Source organism: Leptodactylus fuscus, chromosome 6, assembly GCF_031893055.1.
Source record: "Leptodactylus fuscus isolate aLepFus1 chromosome 6, aLepFus1.hap2, whole genome shotgun sequence".
Classification (NCBI taxonomy): Eukaryota; Metazoa; Chordata; class Amphibia; order Anura; family Leptodactylidae; genus Leptodactylus; species Leptodactylus fuscus.
Window position 1 is genome coordinate 157,936,156 of NC_134270.1, and position 27,272 is coordinate 157,963,427.

General features: G+C 44.7%; 1 protein-coding gene across 2 annotated transcripts; it reads right to left on the bottom strand.

Annotated features, from left to right (window-relative positions):
• On the bottom strand, positions 1-27,038 carry ISOC2 (isochorismatase domain containing 2). Of its 2 annotated transcripts, none has more exons than XM_075278822.1 (6): positions 26,989-27,038; positions 16,578-16,718; positions 7,053-7,265; positions 1,286-1,356; positions 267-384; positions 1-166 (listed from the first exon to the last, which is right to left on the bottom strand). In XM_075278822.1, the coding sequence occupies exons 2-6, from the start codon at positions 16,707-16,709 to the stop codon at positions 86-88; spliced, it is 615 nt and encodes a 204-aa protein (XP_075134923.1). In that variant the 5' UTR covers positions 16,710-16,718; positions 26,989-27,038; the 3' UTR covers positions 1-85. The 2 variants fall into 2 exon arrangements, with proteins under 2 accessions (XP_075134923.1, XP_075134922.1); XM_075278821.1 differs by lacking the exon at positions 26,989-27,038 and adding an exon at positions 26,795-26,855.
• Positions 27,039-27,272: the final 234 nt, after the last annotated feature.

Sequence of the window (27,272 nt, forward strand, 5' to 3'; positions counted from 1 at the left end):
TTTCAGTAAAGGTAATGTACAAGATTTATTGGGCAGGTCTCTTTCTACATTCACATTGTCCCTTCAAGCAATAACATACACAACTTTACGTAAAGAGGGGGTTCTGGCTTTGAAACAGAGTCAAAAGTCCGCTGTCAGGAGCGGGATCCTTAATAATCTTCTGAACCTGGAGAACAAAAAGAAAAATTCATATGGTTGACCGAATGACTTTATTATGTGTTTTTTTTTATACATATTGTCTTATGTCGAAAACCAAGGAACATTACCTCTTTGAATTTAGGATGAGCGGCGTCCTGTAGTAACTGTAAGATGGCTCCTTCCCCGGTAGTTAGATAGGCCCCGCTCTGCTTCATTCTGGAGAGAGCTACAAGGCGGTCTACCTGACTAATGAAAGAACAACCCTGTGAATGACGAAACCTCCCGAAACACCTACCGCCCATTTTATTACCAATGACGCCCAACTATTAACCAAAAGGTCCCAATTTAGAGCTACATAGAAAGTCGTAAAGGGGGCCACACGGTGGCTCAGTGGTTAGCACTGCAGCCTTGCAGCACTGGAGTCCTGGTGTTCAAATCCTGCCAAGGACAAAAGAAAACCATCTGCAAGGAGTTTGTATGTTCTCCCCGTGTTTGCATGGATTTCCATCCCATATTCCAAAGACATACTGATAGGGAAAAATGTACATTGTGAGCTCTATGTGGGGCTCATAATCTACATAAAAAAAAAAAGTCATAAGCCTTTGCAAATCAGTTTTTCCCATGTGGGTTTATCTCATGGTGTTTTGAGCACTCAGAATGAGTCCGAACACGGTCAGGTCATTGGCACTAAACTAACCGCGGACAGGATTTCATGCACTGCAAACACTGGGGAGGGGGTTCATATGTCAAGAGTATATCAATGGGGCAAGAGAGCGCACAACCTGGACCACTCATGAATAGATGAACCCTTCCCGCCGGCTGTCACCAGGTCGAGGTGGAGAAGGCAATGTAATGGTGTTTGGCAAACCCTGGTCCTATGGATGACACTTCTGTGATCTGAAGGCCAAAGGAAGTCCAACCAGCTACTAAATAGGTGTCTCTAATAAAGTGGCCATTCAGTCTGTAATACAGTCTTAGAACGATACTCTGTTTTTGGTGGTGCTTGAAGACGTCCCCATTACATATTTTTATGTGATTAGTCAGGTAAGGCATTTCGGTCACAGGATTGTCGTATTAGCAGAAACCTTTGTCAGTGAGAATGAGTCTATAGACTGGTGAGTGCTACAGATATCATTGTAAGTATTACCTACGGGATGAGCACGCGTCAGCTACGACATGGACATCAAAGCCTTTATTTAGCAGGTCCAGGGTGGTGCTCTGTAAGGAAGAAAGACGCAACATTTATGTTTCAGAATCAATAATATCATTTGTGTCCACACTCCGCTCTATTCTATCCATCTACCCGTTACATTGATAGACCAATGATATACCTGTAAAAATTATTGAAAAACTCTGCACTACCACTTGAATGGAATATTAAACCCATATAATCATCTATCTATCTATCTATCTATCTATCTATCTATCTATCTATCTATCTCCTATCTATCAATCTATCTATCTATCTATCTATCTATCTATCTATCTATCTATCTCCTATCTATCAATCTATCTATCTATCTATCTATCTATCTATCTATCTCCTATCTATCTATCAATCTATCTATCTATCTATCTAGCTCCTATCTACAGCCCTATGAAAAAGTTTGGTCACCCCTATTAATCTTAATCATTTTTAGTTCTAAATATTTTGGTATTTGCAACAGCCATTTCAGTTTGATATATCTAATAACTGATGGACACAGTAATATTTCAGGATTGAAATGAGGTTTATTGTACTAACAGAAAATGTGCAATATGCATTAAACCAAAATTTGACCGGTGCAAAAGTATGGGCACCTCAACAGAAAAGTGACATTAATATTTAGTAGATCCTCCTTTTGCAAATATAACAGCCTCTAGTCGCTTCCTGTAGCTTTTAATCAGTTCCTGGATAAAGGTATTTTGGACAAACAATTCAAGTTCAGTTAAGTTAGATGGTGGCCGAGCATGGACAGCCCGCTTCAAATCATCCCACAGATGTTCAATGATATTCAGGTCTGGGGACTGGGATGGCCATTCCAGAACATTGTAATTGTTCCTCTGCATGAATGCCTGAGGATTTGGAGCGGTGTTTTGGATCATTGTCTTGCTGAAATATCCATCCCCAGCGTAACTTCAACTTCGTCACTGATTCTTGAACATTATTCTCAAGAATCTGCTGATACTGAGTGGAATCCATGCGACTCTCAACTTTAACAAGATTCCCGATGCCGGCATGGGCCACACAGCCCCAAAGCATGATGGAACCTCCACCAAATTTTACAGTGGGTAGCATGTGTTTTTCTTGGAATGCTGTTTCTTTTTGGACGCCATGCATAACGCCTTTTTTTATAACCAAACAACTCAATTTTTGTTTCCAAAATGAAGCTGCCTTGTCCAAATGTGCTTTTTCATACCTCAGGCAACTCTATTTGTGGCGTACGTGCAGAAACGGCTTCTTTCTCATCACTCTCCCATACAGCTTCTATTTGTGCAAAGTGCGCTGTATAGTTGACCGATGCACAGTGACACCATCTGCAGCAAGATGATGCTGCAGCTCTTTGGAGGTGGTCTGTGGATTGTCCTTGACTGTTCTCACCATTCTTCTTCTCTGCCTTTCTGATATTTTTCTTGGCCTGCCACTTCTGGGCTTAACAAGAACTGTCCCTGTGGTCTTCCATTTCCTTACTATGTTCCTCACAGTGGAAACTGACAGGTTAAATCTCTGAGACAACTTTTTGTATCCTTCCCCTGAACAACTATGTTGAACAATCTTTGTTTTCAGATCATTTGAGAGTTGTTTTGAGTAGCCCATGATGCCACTCTTCAGAGGAGATTCAAATAGGAGATCAACTTGCAATTGGCCACCTTAAATACCTTTTCTTATGATTGGATACATTCGGCTATGAAGTTCAAAGCTCACTGAGGTTACAAAACCAATTTTGTGCTTCAGTAAGTCAGTAAAAAGTAGTTAGGGGAATTCAAATCAATAAAATGATAAGGGTGCCCATACTTTTGCACCGGTCAAATTTTGGTTTAATGCATATTGCACATTTTCTGTTAGTACAATAAACCTCATTTCAATCCTGAAATATTACTGTGTCCATCAGTTATTAGATATATCAAACTGAAATGGCTGTTGCAAACACCAAAATATTTAGAACAAAAAATGATTAAGATTAATAGGGGTGCCCAAACTTTTTCATAGGACTGTATCTATCTATCTATCTATCTATCTATCTATCTATCTATCTATCTATCTATCTATCTATCTATCTATCTATCTATCTATCGTATTTTTCAGACTATAAGACGCACCCAGGTTTTAGAGGAGAAAAATAGGGAAAAAAAATTTTCAGGCAAAAAATGGTAAAATATTTAATGTATGGGAGTTGTAGTTTTGGAACAGCTGCAAGGCCACATTGACAGGTGACCCTGCAGCTGTACGGGGATGTATAGGGCGTTTTTTTTTGTGGGGCCAGGTGTACTTTTTAGTTATACCATTTTGGGAAATGTTTATTGCTTAGATCACCTTTTATTTAAATCAGAGGCAAAACGGTGAGAAAACCCCGGCGGTTTGGCACTTTTGATTTTGACGTTCACTGTACATAAAAATATTAGTAGACCGGGCATTTTCAGACACAGGGATACCTAATGTGTATGTTTCACAGTAATGTTATACTTTTATATGTATTCTAGGGAAAGGAGGTGAACTTTTATTTATTTTATATTATATTTTTTTTAAGTGTCATAGACCAGCCGCGATAGTAATATATATCTATGACAAGCCTCGGAGCCTTCATTAGGCTCCCGGCTGTCATCGGAACAGGTCGGCTCCTGCGGCCTCGCCGTGCAGTAGCCGGCCTGCATCACTAAAGGTATGGGGCCGGTGGGGACAGGCCCCAGGGCTAACTTTAAACTGCCGGGACCTGCGGAGGAGGAGCGGATTTGCAGCATGGCCGCGCTACTGCCACCGCTGGTTTTCTGCAGCGGCAGGAGCGTGACAATCTGCAGGCCCCGGCAGCTAAGACACTCCCCGGCATCTTCTGTAATAGACCGGCGGATGCCAGGGAGTGTTTTAGCTGCCGGGGCCTGCAGTATTGTCACGCTCCTGCCGCTGAAGAAAACCAGCGGTGGCAGTAGCGCGGCCATGCTGTAAATCCGCTCCTCCCCCCACATTCGGACTATAAGACGCACCCTCATTTTCCTCCGTCTTATAGTCCGAAAAATACGGTATCTATCTCTGCTTATCTATCTATCTATCTATCTATCTATCTATCTCCTATCTATCTATCTATCTATCTATCTATCTATCTCCTATCTATCTATCTCCTATCTATCTATCTATCTATCTATCTCCTATCTATCTATCTATCTATCTATCTATCTATCTATGTATCATCTATCTATCTATCTATCTATCTCCTATCTATCTATCTATGTATCATCTATCTATCTATCTATCTATCTATCTATCTCCTATCTATCTATCTATCTATCTATCTATCTATCTATCTATCTATCTATGTATCATCTATCTATCTCCTATCTATCTATCTATCTATCTATCTATCTATCTATCTATCTATCTATCTATCTATCTATCTATCTCCTATCTATCATTATCTATTTATCTATCTATCTATCTATCTATCTATCTCCTATCTATCTATCTATCTATCTATCTATCTATCTATCTATCTCTGCTTATCTATCTATCTATCTATCTATCTATCTATCTATCTATCTATCTATTATCTATCTATCTATCTCCTATCTATCTATCTATCTATCTATCTCCTATCTATCTATCTATCTATCTATCTATCTATCTATGTATCATCTATCTATCTATCTATCTATCTATCTATCTATCTATCTATCTATCTCCTATCTATCTATCTATCTATCTATCTATCTATCTCTGCTTATCTATCTATCTATCTATCTATCTATCTATCTATCTATCATCTATCTATCATCTATCTATCTCCTATCTATCTATCTATCTATCTATCTATCTATCTATCTATCTATCTATCTATCTATCTATCTCTGCTTATCTATCTATCTATCTATTATCTATCTATCTCCTATCTCTCTCTCCTATCTATCTATCTATCTATCTATCTATCTATCTATCTATCTCCTATCTATCTATCTATCTATCTATCTATCTATCTATCTATCTATCTCTGCTTATCTATCTATCTATCTATCTATCTATCTATCTATCTATCTATTATCTATCTATCTCCTATCTATCTATCTATCTATCTATCTATCTATCTCCTATCTATCTATTTCATATCTATCTATCATATATCTATCTATCTATCTGAATTTTTAGTATGCGTATTGCAAGAGGGGTATGATCCCCTCCGATCAGACTTGCACTCCTTCCAACTCCATAGTTATGGCTCTGGATCCTACTCGCCTTGTATTGAGATTTTTAGACCTATTGTGGATCCAAGCGAGGTATTTTTATTTAGTGTAGGGTCCCATTTGCATGCTTGGGTCACCTTCTCGGTGAAGGTACAGGACTTCTTACTGTTTGATGAAATATGTATACCTAAGAACCTCTAAGGCTTGGTTCACACCTGTGCCTATTCTACATTTGGGGTTTCTGTCCCCAAATCCACTTAAAAATTTGGAGAGAAAAGTTTTCGGGCGGAAACTGGGTGGAAATTCAATGGACTCCATTATAGTCTACTGTATGGGGTCTGCGGTTTTCCGCAGGTAACCAGTTTTTAAGCAGATTAGGTTTCAGTTCTTTGGGTCCCCAAGTTTCTCTGCAACAAGGCGTTGAAGCAGAGCTGCTGAGAAAGCCATTCACTTAACCGTGTGGGGGCTTGGTTTTTACAGGACAAATTGGACTTTTTAATGACACCAATATTCTATAAGATTTACTGGGAAGTTGAAAAAATTAATAATGGAGTGGATTTGGGGGAAAAAAATCACAAGTGTTTTTATATTATTTTGCATTTATTTTGCAGGTCAGCACTATTACAGCAAACTAAATTTATATTGCTTTTTAATGTGTTAATACTAAAAATATAAAAAAATTGATATAAATCTTTGAAATAAATCTTTGCTTTGCCCTATTCTGACACGTCACTTTATTAATCTCTGTGAGGGCTGTTTTTTTGTGGGAGTGACCTGTAGTTTCTACTAACAGCAAAATTGCAATTCAGGCATTTTCTTTATGGTATTGAATACATTTAGTATACGTGATAAATATTTTAACAGTTTGAGCATTTTCTGGCAACGCAGTGATTTGTAAAAGAGGTGATTTCAAGAGAAATGTAAATCCCATCAATATTTGGTGTGACCTTTGCACTTTGGAGGAAGAGTCCTGGAAGTGATACGGCCCCTACAGAGCCCTGATCTCAACATCATCCAGTCTGTCTGAGATGACATGAAGAGACAGATGGACTGGAGCAAGCCTATATACACAGAAGATCTGGGCTTAGTTCTCCAAGATGGCGGGAACTGAGTTCTGCCAAAAACTGTCTGCAAGTACCAAGAAGAACTGATGGAAGGCAAAGGCCACAACGCAATCTTACTTTATATTCCATACAGCGCTAAAACTTTTGCACAGCACTGTATCTAGAGTTACAAACTGCTGCACAATGGAGGAGACTAGGGGGCGTCCGTCTCTCGGCCAAGATTGGTTAACGCCTCATAAAACACACTTCGGTTCAGCAACTTATTACTTATTTGCCGTGAATGGTTGGAGCATGCCCGCCATGTGTACTTAGACATTGGGATTCATCTTTATGAGCCGTACATAATTTATGTGGCCATAATGTACTACTTAGCCCCTTCACACGTACCGACCTGTCAGTGGTGGGCCGTGCCGAGTCTTAAAAAGCTTGACATGATACTATAAAACCCTCAATAAGACAATATGTCCCATGTATTATAAATACCATAATGCACGCGTGTGTCTCGATGCCGCACAGAATTACAGACTGTCGTCCAGGGTTGGACTGAAGCTCCTTCTCCACTTCAGGAATCAGCATACTGAAACAAGTTTTAGTGTATTTTTGTATGCCATCCGCTCCAAGCTCGGGCACAGTCAGACCAAGTCCTTTGGGGTATTGCTCAGTTACAACCACTGGTATTTCCAATATCTTTGCAGTCTGCAAATAAAAGAGACATAAAATGCTGTTAATACTTGACTTGGCTTCCAAGTCTCCATTGTATTACACATCCGTGACCTGCTACTAGCTGCAGTAGTTGGAAAATACTCTTACTCCGGCTGCTTAACCCCTCAGAAGACGCGATCAATAGCGATCACCACGCCTTGGTGGTTAGGGGACAGGACCGCACCCCTTTCACTCCTTGGCTCCCCCACCATGAGAACACAGGGTACGAGGAGAGGCCATGGGTTTCAGGGGGTCAATTCAGCATTGACCGCAGCATATAAGGGGTTAAGCTTCCCGGCACTTGTATAGTGACAGCGGTCAGGAGAAACTTCTATCTCCTGCCTGCTGTCCCCAGGCCCTGTGCCGGCATCTATACTAGTAAAATGAAGGACCTGAGACATGATGTCATCAAAGGTCCTTTAATCTACTAACATAGACTCAGTGTCTTCTGTGGGCGGAGCTACCTGGATTGTACAGGTCAGTGTACAATGGGGGGAAAGGGTTATAGGCTGTGAGGAAGAGGAGTACATGGGTGTGCAGGCTGTGGGTGAGAAAGTCTGCACCCCCATTCCTTCCTTCCTCACATATGTCTGCACACCTATGTACCCCTCCTACTCACATTTTGCACCCCCCATTCCGCCCTATGTGAGCAAGAGGAGGGAATGGGTGTTGCAGGCTGTGTGTGAGCAAGAGGGGTACATGGGCATGCAGGCTGTGTGTGAGCAAAGAGGGTGACGTGGGGGCGCAGGCTGTGGGTAAGCAAAAGTGTGCTGGAATGGGGGGGTTCCCCCTCCACATCACCCTCTTGCTCGCACACAGCTTGCACCCCCATTTCCCCTCTTGCTTATACACACCCTGCACCCCACGTCACCCTCTTATTCACATACAGCCTGCACGCCCATGTACCCCTCTTGGAGGGGGCCCCGCCATTCCTAGTTAAGCCACTGCTGTCCATAGATGCAAGATAAAGACAAGATGGAAAGACAGTGAGTGTAGACGGAGTTCCTTTTCTCTCTTTACTCACTGAATGGAGAGGGGAGGGGTTGAATCTCCTTATAGCCTGCACAGACATATTGGCAAACTGTTGCTGTGTACAAAAGACTGAAGATTCTGCAAATCTCATTTAAGAGAAGTCTTCTCCGTACTTCTATCTACTATATATATTTACTGACTGTGTTCATGGATTGATTCTTTTTTCTGCTGTTTTAGCTGCATGTATTTGCCAATTATTTCCCCTGTATTTACAATCTAGAGTCTACAATCTTTTCCATTTTCATTGTCAATGAGGTGTGTCCCTACACAGTGCAACTCCTTCCAACCAGTGCAAACAAAGGCCTGACTGTGTAGGGGCACATCCTATTAACATGGAGAATGGTAACACCCAGTTGTCAATTTATTCATCGATTTCTCAAAGTAATAACAGAAGATTGGTCCTGGTATCACTGGATATGACGGATAGAATTCATGACCCTAAGTCACGGTATATATAAAGTATTCACCTACAAGTCATAGGTCAGACTTTCCTGCGCAGAGTCCCCTTCACTACCCTCTCCTCTCCGCCACGAGGCACTGGACTCACACAAATATCAGGTACTAAAGCTTACACACAAGTGTAGGAAGTCGTACTGGAGGCCGGGCAGCCGCCCAAGACTTTCACACTGTGCTAAAAGGGTCATGAATATTGTATGGCCACTCCAGTAAGTCCATATTGTCACATATGTTTTCATCTCGTGCAGGAGCTTCATACATATTTAGATACCTAGCCTTCTAAGGCGCCCGAATACTCCTCTATACCACGCTGTCAGGGTGAGGGGCAGCTGGAGGGTATTAACCCTTTAATACTGCACATATTTTTAGACCTTACCACCAGAGTGTTTTTTTTCCCTGAGGGCCCCTTCACACGGAGTTTACGCTCCGCTCATTCAGACATGTATACACAAGTGCTTCAAAAAACATCCCATTCACTTGCCGGCTTTACGCGCTCCCATTGAAGTGAATGGGATGTGTTTTGAAGCGCTCGTGTATACGTGTCTGAAAGGGTAAGGCAAGATTCGCAGCCAAAACTGGTGCACCCGTTCAACCTGGTGTAAGGTACATTTCATTTTGTGGCCAAAGCTGTGACAATTTTATGAACAATAATGCTCCACTTTAAAGGAAAGGGGCGTTCCAAAAGCGGGTGGTTTAGGGCTGCCGAGGGAACAGAAACAAAAAAATTACTCACCTCTCCCCAGGCCTCAGCAGCTCTGGTCTTCAGTTTGCAGGTCCCCACTGAAGACAGAGGCCCGGGGAGAAGTGAGTAAGGATTTTTCTGTTTATGGGCCCATTTGGAGCCCTATAATAAAATAATTAAAAAATAGTAAGAACTCTTCCTTAAAAGGATTCAATCATTAAAACTGAATTTTTTTCCCCTAACACGTAGGAATAGCCTTAAGAAAGACTATTCTTCTCCTACCTTTAGATGTCTTCTCCGCGCCGCCGTTCCGTAGATAACCCAGTTTTCTTCAGTATGCAAATGAGTTTTCTTGCAGCACTGGGGGCGGCCCCCAGCACTCAAACAGCACTGGGTGCGTCCCCAATGCTGCGAGAAAAACTCTCCAGCGACTGCCTCTTCTTCCTCTGGAACGCCATCTCTGCGACGTTTTCTTCCGATGTCTTCTTCTGGCTTTAAATGGAACGCATGTGCAGTCAGCTCTGCCATTGGGGCGACTGTGCATGCCTGTGGCTGTTTTCTTGTGGCCGCTTACACCAGCTTACTGGTGATTGGATACCTTTAAGTCAACTTTTTTTGTTAAACATATTTTTTAAGAATTTTTTGTGATGTTTTTAATTTTCCAAATTTATTTATTTTTTAATCCTGCTGTTCCAACTCTTGCCACTAAGCTTAATATAGTTTGCTACTTACTGTCTCCTGGAGATGGACCATGGTCTATAGACACACTGGTCTGGAACAGTCCCTACTCACTTGTATGGGAGAGATATCTAGGCCTGCTCTGTGACCTGGGCAGAGGTCATTGTATAGAGAGTGGAGTAAATAAGCTGCAAAGTCCTCTATTGTGACTTCTGAATTCTGTGTCTTATCTACTTATACATGATCACGGTTTTCATCAGTGTGCTGTAAGTGAGGTGACTGCTGCAAAGAATTCTACAGAAAACAGGAAGTCTCAGCATATTATATAGCCTAGTGGACAATGTCGGAACTGCAGGATTTTTAGGAATTCTTTAAATATAGATAACATGGAAAAATTTTAAAAACCTCCCCAAAATTCTTTAAAAACATGTTTAACATAAAACTTGATGACAAAATAAGTCATTTTCTGGCGGCACATTGCCTTTAAGTTGGCCACACGCCCTGGTTCTCCACGACTTGTCATTCACAGTTGGTCAATGAAGCTTCTCGTTCTGGATAACAATGTTATAAGTTAAAAAGACACATTGACGGCCTGGGCTTGTTTTTATAGGGTGCAAATCTGTTGTCTGGCACAAACAACTTTACAACAACTGCACCTGACAGCGAGCGAAAAAAATTCCAGCACGTCAGAAGAGATTTTCTACAGATCTGTCTTGTGGTCAGTGTCTTACATAGTCTTCTGTGCTATGTAAAAGAGTGTCCGAGAGTAATAAGTGGTTATATTGGATGGCAAGCTGTGGCCAGCCTTACGGGGGCGCTCCTCTATAGTCCATTATTAACCAGACTGACACATACTTTCCTGTTCTGCTCCTGGAAAATTCTCCTCTCATAGGACACTAAAGGAGTTGTGTCAAGTATACAACTAACCCCGTATACAAAGCATAAGGAATAAATGTAGATGGTTGAGGATTATGAGAACAGGGGTCTTAGGTACTCCATGTGAGCGACGCACTAGTGGAGCAAGCATGCCGCCACTCCATAGAACGGTTTGCTACTGTTGAAAATTGCTGATTGTTGTACTCGTCTTCTCTTTGGCCATCCCATCTATATGGCAGAACACTTATTTGACAGATGCTCTATTCAGACGGGGTACAAGGGACCCCCCTTCTTGTAAATGCTGTGTGGGCAACCACTGGATCTCAAAAACTGACCTACACCGATCTATAACTAGGAGTACAGTCACACTTATCAGTTTCATCAGTGTCAGTTTGTTTGTCCCTTAAATCTTTACAACTGAAGCCAAAACTGATGCAAAAGATGCGTCTGACTATATGTCGTACCCCAGGTTTAGACAAGAAAATATTTCCTAATGTGGCATTAAACTGTGTGGGGGGGTACTAAAGTGACATTATACTGTGTGTGGGGGGTACTAACGTGACATTATACTGTGTGTGTGGGTACTAACGTGGCATTATACTGTGGGGGGGTACTAAAGTGACATTATACTGTGTGGGGGGGTACTAACGTGACATTATACTGTGTGTGTGGGTACTAACGTGGCATTATACTGTGGGGGGGTACTAAAGTGACATTATACTGTGTGGGGGGGTACTAACGTGACATTATACTGTGTGGGGGTACTAAAGTGACATTATACTGTGTGGGGGGTACTAACGTGACATTATACTGTGTGTGGGGTACTAACGTGACATTATACTGTGTGTGGGGGTACTAATGTGGCATTACACTGTGTGTTTGTGGGGTACTAACGTGGCATACTGTGTGTGTGGGGGGTACTAACGTGGCAGTATACTGTGTGTGTGTGGGTACTAATGTGGCATTATACTGTGGGGGGGTACTAAAGTGAAATTATACTGTGTGTGGGGTACTAACGTGACATTATACTGTGTGTGGGGGTACTAATGTGGCATTATACTGTATGTTTGTGGGGTACTAACGTGGCATACTGTGTGTGTGTGGGGGGTACTAACGTGGCATTATACTGTGTGTGTGTGTGTGTGGATACTAATGTGGCATTATACTGTGGGGGGTACTAAAGTGACATTATACTGTGTGTGGGGGTACTAACATGGCATTATACTGTGTGTGGGGTACTAACATGGCATTATACTGTGCGTGGGGGGTACTAACGTAGCATTATACTGTGGCGGGTACTAATGTGGCATTATACTGTGTGTGGGAGTTACTAACGTGGCATTATACTGTGTGTGTGGGGTACTAAAGTGGCATTATACTGTGTTTGTGGGGGGGGGGTACTAACGTGACACTATACTGTGTGGGGGGTACTAACATGGCATTATACTGTGTTTGTGGGGGGGTACTAACGTGACACTATACTGTGTGGGGGGTACTAACGTGACATTATACTATGTGTATGTGGGGATACTAATGTGGCATTATACTGTGTGGGGGGGTACTAACGTGGCATTATACTGTGTGGGGTACTAACGTGGCATTATACTGTGTGTGTGTGGGGATACTAATGTGACATTATACTATGTGTGTGGGGATACTAATGTGGCATTATACTGTGTGTGGGGGGGTACTAACGTGGCATTATACTGTGTGTGGGGGTACTAACGTGGCATTATACTGTGTGGGGTACTAACGTGGCATTATACTGTGTGTGCATGTGTGTGGGGTTACTAACGTGGCATTATACAGTGTGTAGGGTACTAACGTGACATTATACTGTGTGGGGCTGATCTATGTAGCATTATACTGCGTGTGGATGACTAAAGTGGCATTACACTGTGTGTGTGTGGGTACCAACGTGGCATTATACTGTGTGCGTCTGGGTACTAACGTGGCATTATACTGTGTGCGGAGGGGGTACTAACATGACATCATACTGTGTGGGGGTGAATAACGTGGCACTATAATGTGCAGTCAGGAGCTTTATACTGTGCGTGGGAGCATTATACAGTGGATGGCAGCATTAAGAAGAAATGGATGGGGGCACTATGGAACATTATACAGTGAATGGGGACACTATGGAGAATTGTACGGTAAATGGAGGCACTATGGAGCATTATACGGTGGATGGGGCACTAAGGAGCATTATACGGTAGGTAGGGGTACTAAGGAGGATTATACCGTGAATAGGAGCATTATACTCTGTGTGGAGGCCGTAAGTAGCATTATATGGTGGGTGGAGGCACTGAGGAGCATTATACTGTTAATGGGAGCATTATACTGTGAAAAGGAGCATTATACTGTGTGTGTGTGAACTAAGTACTAAGTAAATATGGTGTGTGGGGCACTAAAGAGCATTACACTGTGTGCTTTATTGCTTGGGGCAGCTGGAAGGGGATATTAAACAGGGGGCAACTTCAGGGGAACTGTAAACTGGGGGTAGCTGGAGGTGGGAATACCACTAAGGGGCATTATAATTTTTACAAGTTGGGTATTTCTAAGTGGTGGTGATAGGGGGGCACTTATAAACCTTTGCACTGTGCCCACCAATGTGTTATAAGGGCCATGAGTGTATTATAACCTGCACTTCCAGGTCAGAGTCACATTGAGCGCCGTATCCCATGGCTTTCCGTGTATTTCCTAGTGACAGCTTGTCTCTGAGGCCAGAACAGAAGCATGGCACGCTCTGCACCCGCTTCAATTAAAAGGGAAATTGTTTAATGACAAGTTATTTTTACATAATAAATCCGTTCAGCAAGACAATAAAAGACACGGATTATATGTTAACTTGTGTAAGCAATTTAATTAATCTGGCCGCTGAGAGCAATATCTATATCAGATATGGCCTGGTTACCAAATAACAGGTGTCCACACCACAGAAATAGCACCGCGGCTCAGCTGGCACACGAGAAAGCACGGACTGAATGGAAAAACCGTCTGTCATTGCTGATTGAAATAAAAGACACTGGGCGTCCGGCGACTGCCAGCGGGCTTATCGGGGCACTAGTATATCACCGCACCGAGCTGCATGACTCACACGAGTTTATGGGGAACAGGAAAACACTTAAAATAAGTTAAAGTTATGCAACGCGGATTAGCTGTAGCTCACGGCGGATTTAATACAGGTCATATTTATCATGATTTAAGCCGGCGGGTCATGGAAATATTAGTCAAATTACGTTTGTGTCAGCAAGAGGGTGGCAGCAAAAATCCTAGAAGATGGGATCAGTCACAGTACACACAAAGCTTTATAGACTTTCTAGAAAAGAGACGAGAGACGCTGCAAAGTTACTGAACTGGAGGTCAAAATACGATGGAAAAGGGCAACAAACATACGTATGATGGGACGCCATTGTAGTCAAAATTTTTTGGTCCTGAACGTTAACCTTTTCATAACCTTATTTACGAAAAAGTTGAAAAAGTCATGCATGATGTTTAAGGGGGCTGCCCCTAGAGGGCAGCAAGCAGTGGCACTGTGTTCCTATTTACATCTTGGAAAACAGATTTGAATATTTTTCCCATAATCCCCCAGTGGAGCGAAAACGGCTTTGTAAGTCTCCATACGCCTGTGAAGGTGCTCTCTCCTTAAGGAGTGATGTCATCCCCAGATCCTTATTTACGTTGTTATAATATGACATGTTCATGGTCTGGGTCTTGGTATTGCAGTACATTGCACTGGGGATCAGCAGATCCCAGACTCAGGGGAAAAAAGTGAAAAATAAATAAATGAGTAAATAAAAAAAATAAATAAAAATAAACTAAATATAAATAAAAAATGTATAAATAAAAATAATAAATAATGAATAAATATAAATAATAAATAAAAAATTTTTTTAAAAAAAATCCAAAACACAAAATACATTATACAATCATGTTAGGTATACCCATGTGCATATAAGTCTGTGCTATCCAAAAAAATAACATTATTTATCTCATACTGTGAATGCATTACAAAAAAAATTAATGTGCAAATTAATGTTTTTCGGTTGTCTCGCCCCCCCCCCCCCCCCAAATAAAGTGATGAAGAAGTCATACATATAAGAAACTGGTAGCATTAAAAATTGCAACTTTCCCTGCCTATAAAAAGCCCTAACATATCTCTGTCAACTAAAAAGTAAAAAACTCAAAGGGCGTCAGAGAACGGTGACCTCGAGAAAATTGTTCATTTTCGAAAAATGGCGTTTGAGTTATAAAAAACCTTATTGTGACTATGATGATGATGGTGAAGATGATGGTGCTGGACAAGATCAATCTTGGTAGTGTGGAGCAAAGAAAGAAAATGGATCTTTGGATACGCTGGTGAACATGGCAGGACACATAACTACTTAATCTGTATGCAAATGAGCTGTTTGGTGCACCGGGGGAGTGGCCACACCTGCAAGAGCACCAGCTTTTGCCTGTGTTCACCATGCAGCACCTCCCAAAAAGAGTTGTGCCATTACAGACCCACCGAATAGGGGATGTGTCCAACCACTTAGACCTCCATTGATTAGGGGTACAGGAGCCTATAAGTCCCCCTGCATCCTCCCTGTGCATAAAGCCTAAGTGCACTTAAGTTACTGCTGATCCATTCACTGCTATGGTACTGCCAGGAGTGCTGGTCATGCAGGTGCACTGCTGCTTCATGCACAGGGAAGCTTCGGGTCCCTGTTGTCCTGATCTCTGAGGGTCCTAGTGGTTGGATTCTACAGTAATCCGGTGGATAAGCGATAAGTGTCTGTCATGGCACAACCCCTTTAAAGGATCACAGGTCCCGATGTCCATTGCCCATAGGAAAAAAAACTGAAGTGCACCAATTAGTTAATTTGCATACAGATTAAAGTTGATTTTTTTTTACAGCAGAAAGATTTTAATTTGACCCCAAAAAAGGTATATTCACTGTGAAAGACGGATCTAATCTGGCATGTGCTGCTCCCACAAGTGCCCTGAAGGCGGTCCCTTGTGCAGAAGTGCTCTCAGCTCCCTTCCATAAGCTAATCCATGACCCCTCCCTCCTTATAGTCTCCCATCACTTCTACTACTACCACTACTACTAATGCCCAAAGCCCTCGTTCACATCAGCGTTTGGATTCCATCCGGGGGAGTCCATATTGGCCCCCCCACGAATGGAATTCAAACGCAATTGCAAGCACTGGTGCTGTAAAAGCACACGGACCCCATAAACTATAATGGGGTCCGTGTGCTTGCCGCCAGATCTCCGCATGGATCATGCGGACAGGAAAGTACTTCACCATCTACTTTCCTGTCCGCATGATTTGTGCGGGTGGCAAGCACACGGACCCCATTATAGTCTATGGGGTCCGTGTGCTTTTACAGCACAGCGCTTGCAATTGCGTTTGTATTCCATTCGGGGGGGTCCCCATGTGGATTCCCCTTGACGGAATCCAAACGCAGATGTGAACGAAGGCTAAGGGTAGGTTCACACAGATGTTTTTATGGGCTGATTTTTTAAGATAACCAATAACCTCCCAACATTTCTATTCATATTCGTGACTACAATGCATTTATTTTTTTATTTTTACCTGGAGCATCCGAGCCGCCACAGACACAATCTGATTGAAAAAGACAATGTTATGTCGGAACTTCTCCTGCATGTCGCATAAAAACAGGACGCTGGACTGCTGACCCAACTTTCCTACGCGACTTAGAGACATTTTCTTTATCTAGAAAAAAAAAAGAATTATTAAAATAAATCGATTTATACACCAAAAGTCATGTACGAAAAAACAACGGCCAGTTACATATTGTGTATTTATAATGGAAACCATTGACATAAAGCAATGACATGTTGTGTCCCATAATCAGGCAGCGAGCCATTAGAAACCAATACATGAACGTCTATGAGGCCATGTACAAAGACTCGCCGCCATATTGTAGATTGAGCCCTCACTCCTATTGTTTGATAGGTTATTTTGTTTTCCACTTTGTAATGTCTTATATTGTCTGTTCACGTAACCTCTGACCTGTAAAGTGATGCGGACATTGGACCAACCACTGGAGAAAGAAGGAAAGAAAGAAGGACCAAGTCCTGCTGTGGTGGGAAGAGATCCTGGAGCTTTCTGCAGTTGTATTGATAAAACATATAAGGCACAGTTCACATCTGCTTTAGAATACCATCATAGGAGCAGAGAAATAAAACTCAAGCTGTGATGGATCTATCACATGAAACATGGTGGTCTACCAACAGCAACTAATGGACCCATTCACTTATTAGATCCATGGCAATCTGTCATGGTTCATTTTATGGAAAATATGACATGGAAAGGGACAGAAGAGGACAAGAGAGGATAGAAGAGGAGAAGAGAAGATAGAAGAGGACAAGAGAGGATAGAAGAGGAGAGGATAGAAGAGGACAAGAGAGGACAAGAGAGGATAGAAGCGGACAGAAGAGGACAAGAGAGGACAAGAGAGGATAGAAGAGGACAAGAGAGGATAGAAGAGGACAAGAGAGGATAGAAGAGGACAATAGAGGATAGAAGAGGACAAGAGAGGATAGAAGAGGACAAGAGAGGATAGAAGAGGACAATAGAGGATAGAAGAGGACAAGAGAGGATAGAAGAGGACAAGAGAGGATAGAAGAGGACAAATGGGGGGAAGAAGAGGACAGAAGAGGACAAGAGAGGATAGAAGAGGAGAAGAGAGGACAAAGGGGGAAGAAGAGGACAGAACCAGACAGTAGGAAAAAGAAAGGAACAGAATCGGTCAGAGGAGGATAGAAGGGGAAAGAAGAGGACAGAACCAACCAGAAGAGGATAGAAGGGGACAGAAGAGAAGGGGACAGAAGAGGATAGAAGGGGACAGAAGAAAAGGGGACAGAAGAGGACAAGAGAGGATAGAAGAGGAGAAGAGAGGATAGAAGAGGACAGAAGAGGATAGAAGAGGAGAGGATAGAAGAGGACAAGAGAGGACAAGAGAGGATAGAAGCGGACAGAAGAGGACAAGAGAGGATAGAAGAGGACAAGAGAGGATAGAAGCGGACAGAAGAGGACAAGAGAGGACAAGAGAGGATAGAAGAGGACAAGAGAGGATAGAAGAGGACAAGAGAGGATAGAAGAGGACAATAGAGGATAGAAGAGGACAAGAGAGGATAGAAGAGGAGAAGAGAGGATAGAAGAGGACAAATGGGGGGAAGAAGAGGACAGAAGAGGACAAGAGAGGATAGAAGAGGAGAAGAGAGGACAAAGGGGGAAGAAGAGGACAGAACCAGACAGTAGGAAAAAGAAAGGAACAGAATCGGTCAGAGGAGGATAGAAGGGGAAAGAAGAGGACAGAACCAACCAGAAGAGGATAGAAGGGGACAGAAGAGAAGGGGACAGAAGAGGATAGAAGGGGACAGAAGAAAAGGGGACAGAAGAGGACAAGAGAGGATAGAAGAGGAGAAGAGAGGATAGAAGAGGACAGAAGAGGATAGAAGAGGAGAGGATAGAAGAGGAGAGGATAGAAGAGGACAAGAGAGGACAAGAGAGGATAGAAGCGGACAGAAGAGGACAAGAGAGGACAAGAGAGGATAGAAGAGGACAAGAGAGGATAGAAGCGGACAGAAGAGGACAAGAGAGGACAAGAGAGGATAGAAGAGGACAAGAGAGGATAGAAGAGGACAATAGAGGATAGAAGAGGACAATAGAGGATAGAAGAGGACAAGAGAGGATAGAAGAGGAGAAGAGAGGATAGAAGAGGACAAATGGGGGGAAGAAGAGGACAGAAGAGGACAAGAGAGGATAGAAGAGGAGAAGAGAGGACAAAGGGGGAAGAAGAGGACAGAACCAGACAGTAGGAAAAAGAAAGGAACAGAATCGGTCAGAGGAGGATAGAAGGGGAAAGAAGAGGACAGAACCAACCAGAAGAGGATAGAAGGGGACAGAAGAGAAGGGGACAGAAGAGGATAGAAGGGGACAGAAGAAAAGGGGACAGAAGAGGACAAGAGAGGATAGAAGAGGAGAAGAGAGGATAGAAGAGGACAGAAGAGGATAGAAGAGGAGAGGATAGAAGAGGACAAGAGAGGACAAGAGAGGATAGAAGCGGACAGAAGAGGACAAGAGAGGACAAGAGAGGATAGAAGAGGACAAGAGAGGATAGAAGCGGACAGAAGAGGACAAGAGAGGACAAGAGAGGATAGAAGAGGACAAGAGAGGATAGAAGAGGACAAGAGAGGATAGAAGAGGACAATAGAGGATAGAAGAGGACAAGAGAGGATAGAAGAGAAGAGAGGATAGAAGAGGACAAATGGGGGGAAGAAGAGGACAGAAGAGGACAAGAGAGGATAGAAGAGGAGAAGAGAGGACAAAGGGGGAAGAAGAGGACAGAACCAGACAGTAGGAAAAAGAAAGGAACAGAATCGGTCAGAGGAGGATAGAAGGGGAAAGAAGAGGACAGAACCAACCAGAAGAGGATAGAAGGGGACAGAAGAGAAGGGGACAGAAGAGGATAGAAGGGGACAGAAGAAAAGGGGACAGAAGAGGACAAGAGAGGATAGAAGAGGAGAAGAGAGGATAGAAGAGGATAGAAGAGGAGAGGATAGAAGAGGAGAGGATAGAAGAGGACAAGAGAGGACAAGAGAGGATAGAAGCGGACAGAAGAGGACAAGAGAGGACAAGAGAGGATAGAAGAGGACAAGAGAGGATAGAAGCGGACAGAAGAGGACAAGAGAGGACAAGAGAGGATAGAAGAGGACAAGAGAGGATAGAAGAGGACAAGAGAGGATAGAAGAGGACAAGAGAGGATAGAAGAGGACAATAGAGGATAGAAGAGGACAAGAGAGGATAGAAGAGGAGAAGAGAGGATAGAAGAGGACAAATGGGGGGAAGAAGAGGACAGAAGAGGACAAGAGAGGATAGAAGAGGAGAAGAGAGGACAAAGGGGGAAGAAGAGGACAGAACCAGACAGTAGGAAAAAGAAAGGAACAGAATCGGTCAGAGGAGGATAGAAGGGGAAAGAAGAGGACAGAACCAACCAGAAGAGGATAGAAGGGGACAGAAGAGAAGGGGACAGAAGAGGATAGAAGGGGACAGAAGAAAAGGGGACAGAAGAGGACAAGAGAGGATAGAAGAGGAGAAGAGAGGATAGAAGAGGACAGAAGAGGATAGAAGAGGAGAGGATAGAAGAGGAGAGGATAGAAGAGGACAAGAGAGGACAAGAGAGGATAGAAGCGGACAGAAGAGGACAAGAGAGGACAAGAGAGGATAGAAGAGGACAAGAGAGGATAGAAGCGGACAGAAGAGGACAAGAGAGGACAAGAGAGGATAGAAGAGGACAAGAGAGGATAGAAGAGGACAATAGAGGATAGAAGAGGACAATAGAGGATAGAAGAGGACAAGAGAGGATAGAAGAGGAGAAGAGAGGATAGAAGAGGACAAATGGGGGGAAGAAGAGGACAGAAGAGGACAAGAGAGGATAGAAGAGGAGAAGAGAGGACAAAGGGGGAAGAAGAGGACAGAACCAGACAGTAGGAAAAAGAAAGGAACAGAATCGGTCAGAGGAGGATAGAAGGGGAAAGAAGAGGACAGAACCAACCAGAAGAGGATAGAAGGGGACAGAAGAGAAGGGGACAGAAGAGGATAGAAGGGGACAGAAGAAAAGGGGACAGAAGAGGACAAGAGAGGATAGAAGAGGAGAAGAGAGGATAGAAGAGGACAGAAGAGGATAGAAGAGGAGAGGATAGAAGAGGACAAGAGAGGACAAGAGAGGATAGAAGCGGACAGAAGAGGACAAGAGAGGACAAGAGAGGATAGAAGAGGACAAGAGAGGATAGAAGCGGACAGAAGAGGACAAGAGAGGACAAGAGAGGATAGAAGAGGACAAGAGAGGATAGAAGAGGACAAGAGAGGATAGAAGAGGACAATAGAGGATAGAAGAGGACAAGAGAGGATAGAAGAGAAGAGAGGATAGAAGAGGACAAATGGGGGGAAGAAGAGGACAGAAGAGGACAAGAGAGGATAGAAGAGGAGAAGAGAGGACAAAGGGGGAAGAAGAGGACAGAACCAGACAGTAGGAAAAAGAAAGGAACAGAATCGGTCAGAGGAGGATAGAAGGGGAAAGAAGAGGACAGAACCAACCAGAAGAGGATAGAAGGGGACAGAAGAGAAGGGGACAGAAGAGGATAGAAGGGGACAGAAGAAAAGGGGACAGAAGAGGACAAGAGAGGATAGAAGAGGAGAAGAGAGGATAGAAGAGGATAGAAGAGGAGAGGATAGAAGAGGAGAGGATAGAAGAGGACAAGAGAGGACAAGAGAGGATAGAAGCGGACAGAAGAGGACAAGAGAGGACAAGAGAGGATAGAAGAGGACAAGAGAGGATAGAAGCGGACAGAAGAGGACAAGAGAGGACAAGAGAGGATAGAAGAGGACAAGAGAGGATAGAAGAGGACAAGAGAGGATAGAAGAGGACAAGAGAGGATAGAAGAGGACAATAGAGGATAGAAGAGGACAAGAGAGGATAGAAGAGGAGAAGAGAGGATAGAAGAGGACAAATGGGGGGAAGAAGAGGACAGAAGAGGACAAGAGAGGATAGAAGAGGAGAAGAGAGGACAAAGGGGGAAGAAGAGGACAGAACCAGACAGTAGGAAAAAGAAAGGAACAGAATCGGTCAGAGGAGGATAGAAGGGGAAAGAAGAGGACAGAACCAACCAGAAGAGGATAGAAGGGGACAGAAGAGAAGGGGACAGAAGAGGATAGAAGGGGACAGAAGAAAAGGGGACAGAAGAGGACAAGAGAGGATAGAAGAGGAGAAGAGAGGATAGAAGAGGACAGAAGAGGATAGAAGAGGAGAGGATAGAAGAGGAGAGGATAGAAGAGGACAAGAGAGGATAGAAGCGGACAGAAGAGGACAAGAGAGGACAAGAGAGGATAGAAGAGGACAAGAGAGGATAGAAGCGGACAGAAGAGGACAAGAGAGGACAAGAGAGGATAGAAGAGGACAAGAGAGGATAGAAGAGGACAAGAGAGGATAGAAGAGGACAATAGAGGATAGAAGAGGACAAGAGAGGATAGAAGAGGACAAGAGAGGATAGAAGAGGACAAATGGGGGGAAGAAGAGGACAAGAGAGGATAGAAGAGGAGAAGAGAGGACAAAGGGGGAAGAAGAGGACAGAACCAGACAGTAGGAAAAAGAAAGGAACAGAATCGGTCAGAGGAGGATAGAAGGGGAAAGAAGAGGACAGAACCAACCAGAAGAGGATAGAAGGGGACAGAAGAGAAGGGGACAGAAGAGGATAGAAGGGGACAGAAGAAAAGGGGACAGAAGAGGACAAGAGAGGATAGAAGAGGAGAAGAGAGGATAGAAGAGGACAGAAGAGGATAGAAGAGGAGAGGATAGAAGAGGAGAGGATAGAAGAGGACAAGAGAGGATAGAAGCGGACAGAAGAGGACAAGAGAGGACAAGAGAGGATAGAAGAGGACAAGAGAGGATAGAAGCGGACAGAAGAGGACAAGAGAGGACAAGAGAGGATAGAAGAGGACAAGAGAGGATAGAAGAGGACAAGAGAGGATAGAAGAGGACAATAGAGGATAGAAGAGGACAAGAGAGGATAGAAGAGGACAAGAGAGGATAGAAGAGGACAAATGGGGGGAAGAAGAGGACAAGAGAGGATAGAAGAGGAGAAGAGAGGACAAAGGGGGAAGAAGAGGACAGAACCAGACAGTAGGAAAAAGAAAGGAACAGAATCGGTCAGAGGAGGATAGAAGGGGAAAGAAGAGGACAGAACCAACCAGAAGAGGATAGAAGGGGACAGAAGAGAAGGGGACAGAAGAGGATAGAAGGGGACAGAAGAAAAGGGGACAGAAGAGGACAAGAGAGGATAGAAGAGGAGAAGAGAGGATAGAAGAGGACAGAAGAGGATAGAAGAGGAGAGGATAGAAGAGGAGAGGATAGAAGAGGACAAGAGAGGATAGAAGAGGAGAAGAGAGGATAGAAGAGGACAAATGGGGGGAAGAAGAGGACAGAAGAGGACAAGAGAGGATAGAAGAGGAGAAGAGAGGACAAAGGGGGAAGAAGAGGACAGAACCAGACAGTAGGAAAAAGAAAGGAACAGAATCGGTCAGAGGAGGATAGAAGGGGAAAGAAGAGGACAGAACGAACCAGAAGAGGATAGAAGGGGACAGAAGAGAAGGGGACAGAAGAGGATAGAAGGGGACAGAAGAAAAGGGGACAGAAGAGGACTAGAGAGTAAATAAGCGGACATAAGAGGACAGAGGGGGAAGAAGAGGACAAAAAGGGACAGAAGAGGACAGAACCAGACAGTAGGAAACAGAAGCGGTCAGAAGAGGATAGAAGGGGAAAGAAGAGGACAGAAGAGGATAGAAGTGGAGATTATAGAATTTGAAAATAAGAGTTCATTTACATTTACAGTTTTCTGGTATTACAGTAAATTTGTTGGCCCAAACAAAGTGGCACATGTAGCATGGAAACAACCCATCTGCTCTGGATTTCGGGTGTGTAAGCAGGTAATAGACTCCCCACACTACTTTCATCTTTGGCACAATGGGGGAATCCAGTTTGGGCTAATATTTTCCGCCTTTCTACACATGTAGGTGCAGCTTCTCAGAAAAGGGATATGGGTTATAATTCTCTACCCAATAATGGACTCAGAGATACTAAAGCTGTTGGGCATCCCTCCCTTGGTGTAAGACAATGCCACTCGCTTGTTTAAAGGGGTTGTTCTACAAAGTAACCCAGAGGATCTTTCATACATTCCCACATTAAACCCGACCACATGCAGGCTGACTGGTGACTGGGCCGGAGCCATGGAAGTCAATGGGAGCGCTGACTGTCACCAGTGTTGTCCTCATTCAGTCTGGTGGCAGCTGGAGGGACTGATGACGGTCGGCACCCGGTTACTTCGTGGGACAACCCCTGGAAGGAAACAAGCTATTGGCATCGCTCTACACCATGAACACTCAACAGCCGGACCGTAGTCAGGACTTGCCAGCCATCTCTGGTCTGATTTTCCAAGATTGGATTAACCCTTTAGTTTTGATTTTACATCTCAGTATTAAGAAACAGAACTTTTTTTTGTTTTGCAGGACGCATCGTAGTGTCTTCTCCTTTAGGTGGAGTCTCTGGCTTGGATGATATAGGATACCTTTCTGTCTTCTAATTTCCATTGTTTATTTCCCTTACAGGATCGCTGCAAACGACTTTCTCTGTGCACTGGACTGAACATTCAGCACACCGCACAGCCTACAATGTAAGAGAAGTCTTCTATGTCCTCATGGGCACTTCTGGTTGTTCGGTTACAGATGAGATACATCACACCAGCGCCTGGTCTCCGCTTTGTAGGTTTCCGTCTTCTGCTGACAGGAGACGTTACCCCGGCAGTCAGTGTCCGCCCGTGAGCGACGGAAATCGTTGGAGTGCACAAATTGGACAATGGGCGCAGGTGTGAGAGCGCCCCCGAATGGAAACTTTTTGGGTTCATGAGGGAAGTGTTTTTAATAACAAAACACAAGGGGGAACGAACTGAGATTAGTCGGGGGAGGGATCAGACGTAAGGAGGCGTTCACACTACCGTGGTTATAGGACGACAGCGACGGACATTAAACTATTACAGAGACTGGCCATTAATAATGGTAGTAGCATACCTCCCAACCGTCCCGATTTCCGCGGGACAGTCCCGATTTGGGTGACATGTCCCGCGGTCCCGGTTGGAGGGAGGTATGTCCCGATTTCAACTCAGATCTGCGTCCAGAGGACGCAGATCTGAGTTGAACACATATGCGGCTGAAGCAAGGAGCTGACACAGGTCAGCTCCTCGCTTCGCCGCTGCCCGCCTCTCTCCCTGACACATGCGGCTGAAGCTGCTCGCGTGCTCGCTTCGCCGCTGTGTCTCTCTCTCGCTGACACATGCGGCTGAAGCGAGGAGCTGACCTGTGTCAGCTCCTCGCTTCGCTGCTGCCGCCGGCTCCTGGCTTGTAGACGCGATGTACAAGTCAGGAGCCGGCGGCAGCAGCGAAGCGAGGAGCTGACACAGGTCAGCTCCTCGCTTCAGCCGCATGTGTCAACGAGAGAGACGTGAAGCGAGCACGCGAGCAGCTTCAGCCGCATGTGTCAGGGAGAGAGGCGGGCAGCGGCGAAGCGAGGAGCTGACCTGTGTCAGCTCCTTCCTTCAGCCGCATGTGTCAGCGAGAGAGGCGGGCAGAGAGCGGCGAGGGAGCGGAGGAGAAGGTAAGTTTAATGTGGAGGTGGAAGGTGAATCTGGGGGCAGATGAAGGAGAGGACGGCATGACATTGGGGCAGAGATGGGGGACATGAATCTGGGGGCAGAGATGGAGAGGACATGAATCTATGGGCAGAGATGGAGGGACAGGAATCTGGGGGCAGAGATGTGGGACATGAATCTGGGGGCAGAGATGGAGGGACATGAATCTGGGGGAAGAGATGGAGGGGGGACATGAATCTGGGGGCAGAGATGGAGGGACAGGAATCTGGGGGCAGAGATGGAGGGACATGAATCTGGGGGCAGAGATGGAGGGACATGAATCTGGGGGCAGAGATGGAGGGACATGAATCTGGGGGCAGAGATGGAGAGGACAGGAATCTGGGGGCAGAGATGGAAGAGGGACATGAATCTGGGGGCAGAGATGGAGGGACATGAATCTGGGGGCAGAGATGTGGGGACATGAATCTGGGGGCAGAGATGGAGAGGACATGAATCTGGGGGCAGAGATGGAGGGACATGAATCTGGGGGCAGAGATGGAGGGACATGAATCTGGGGGCAGAGATGTGGGACATGAATCTGGGGGCAGAGATGTGGGACATGAATCTGGGGGCAGAGATGGGGGACATGAATCTGGGGGCAGAGATGGAGGGACATGAATCTGGGGGCAGAGATGGAGGGACATGAATCTGGGGGCAGAGATGGAGGGACATGAATCTGGGGGGCAGAGATGGAGGGGACATGAATCTGGGGGCAGAGATGGGGGGACATGAATCTGGGGGCAGAGATGTGGGACATGAATCTGGGGGCAGAGATGGAGAGGACAGGAATCTGGGGGCAGAGATGGAGGGACATGAATCTGGGGGCAGAGATGTGGGACATGAATTTGGGGGCAGAGATGGGGGGACATGAATCTGGGGGCAGAGATGGAGGGACATGAATCTGGGGGCAGAGATGGAGGAACATGAATCTGGGGGCAGAGATGTGGGACATGAATCTGGGGGCAGAGATGGGGGGGACATGAATCTGGGGGCAGAGATGGAGGAACATGAATCTGGGGGCAGAGATGTGGGACATGAATCTGGGGGCAGAGATGGGGGGGACATGAAACTGGGGGCAGATGAAGGGTGTATATGAAACTGGGGGAGAGATAGAGGGGGGACATATAATTTACGGGTGACTGTAGGAGGATTATACTGTGTGAGGGCACATGAAAAATTAACGAGTGGGCGGAGTCAACACAAAAGTGGGTGGGGCTAATTTTGCCGCGGCGCGATATGCGCGCCGCACATTTTGTCACTCTTTCGGTTCTTCAAAAGTTGGGAGGTATGTAGTAGTGTGAACGCTCCCTAAGTCCGGACATATTATATCACTGAAGAGTATTGAGGCTTGGAAGAAACTGCCGGGGATATATACACGTCTCTCCTAATATATATGGTAGTATATAAGGGCGGACTAGTGGAGCTGTGTCTGCCGTCAGTCTCCAGGTTTCTAGAAGGCCCTTCTTTCCTCTGAGGCAGGAGATGCGCTCAGACCCCTTCTCCCCTCAGGCCCCGCTCCCTGTCCCCTCGGCCTGACCTGTCTCCTACCTCTGAGGTGACTTTCTGCTCACTAGGGCTGTCCTGCAGGTATTTAGCCTGTGTAGCAGCGAGCACATGACCACAAGTGACCAATCACAAGCTGTCACTGACAATCAGGATAAGGTGACTAGTCATCGTAAAGTGCGGCTGCACCAGCAGTGCCTACAGAGCAGCGGCTCATGTACAATGTAACGACACATCACCTGTGTGCAGCTGCAGCTCCCACCGGAGATGACAGAGCCTACAGGGTTAAAGGACCTGGGATGATGTCATATGGTCATGTGATTAGTCACATGTGTGATAAGAGCCTGACTCTGGCTGGTCTGCATAGCCGGCGTGTAGCGGTACTGTGTGTGTCTATGTAACGAGAAATCAGCAGAGCCGTGTGTGTCTGTATAATGTGCGTGCAGTAGAGCTGTGTGTGTCTGTATAACGTGCGTGCATCGGAGCTGTGTGTGTCTGTAACGCGCGTGCAGTAGAGCTGTGT

Excerpts from the sequence above, each read along its gene's own strand:
- ISOC2 (XM_075278822.1), bottom strand. The coding sequence starts at position 16,709 with ATGTCTCTAAGTCGCGTAGGAAAGTTGGGTCAGCAGTCCAGCGTCCTG. Across the intron at positions 7,266-16,577 it reads TGGCGGCTCGGATGCTCCAG|ACTGCAAAGATATTGGAAAT; the intron begins GTAAAAATAAAA and ends TTTTATTTGCAG. Across the intron at positions 1,357-7,052 it reads AGACACACGCGTGCATTATG|AGCACCACCCTGGACCTGCT; the intron begins GTATTTATAATA and ends TCTTCCTTACAG.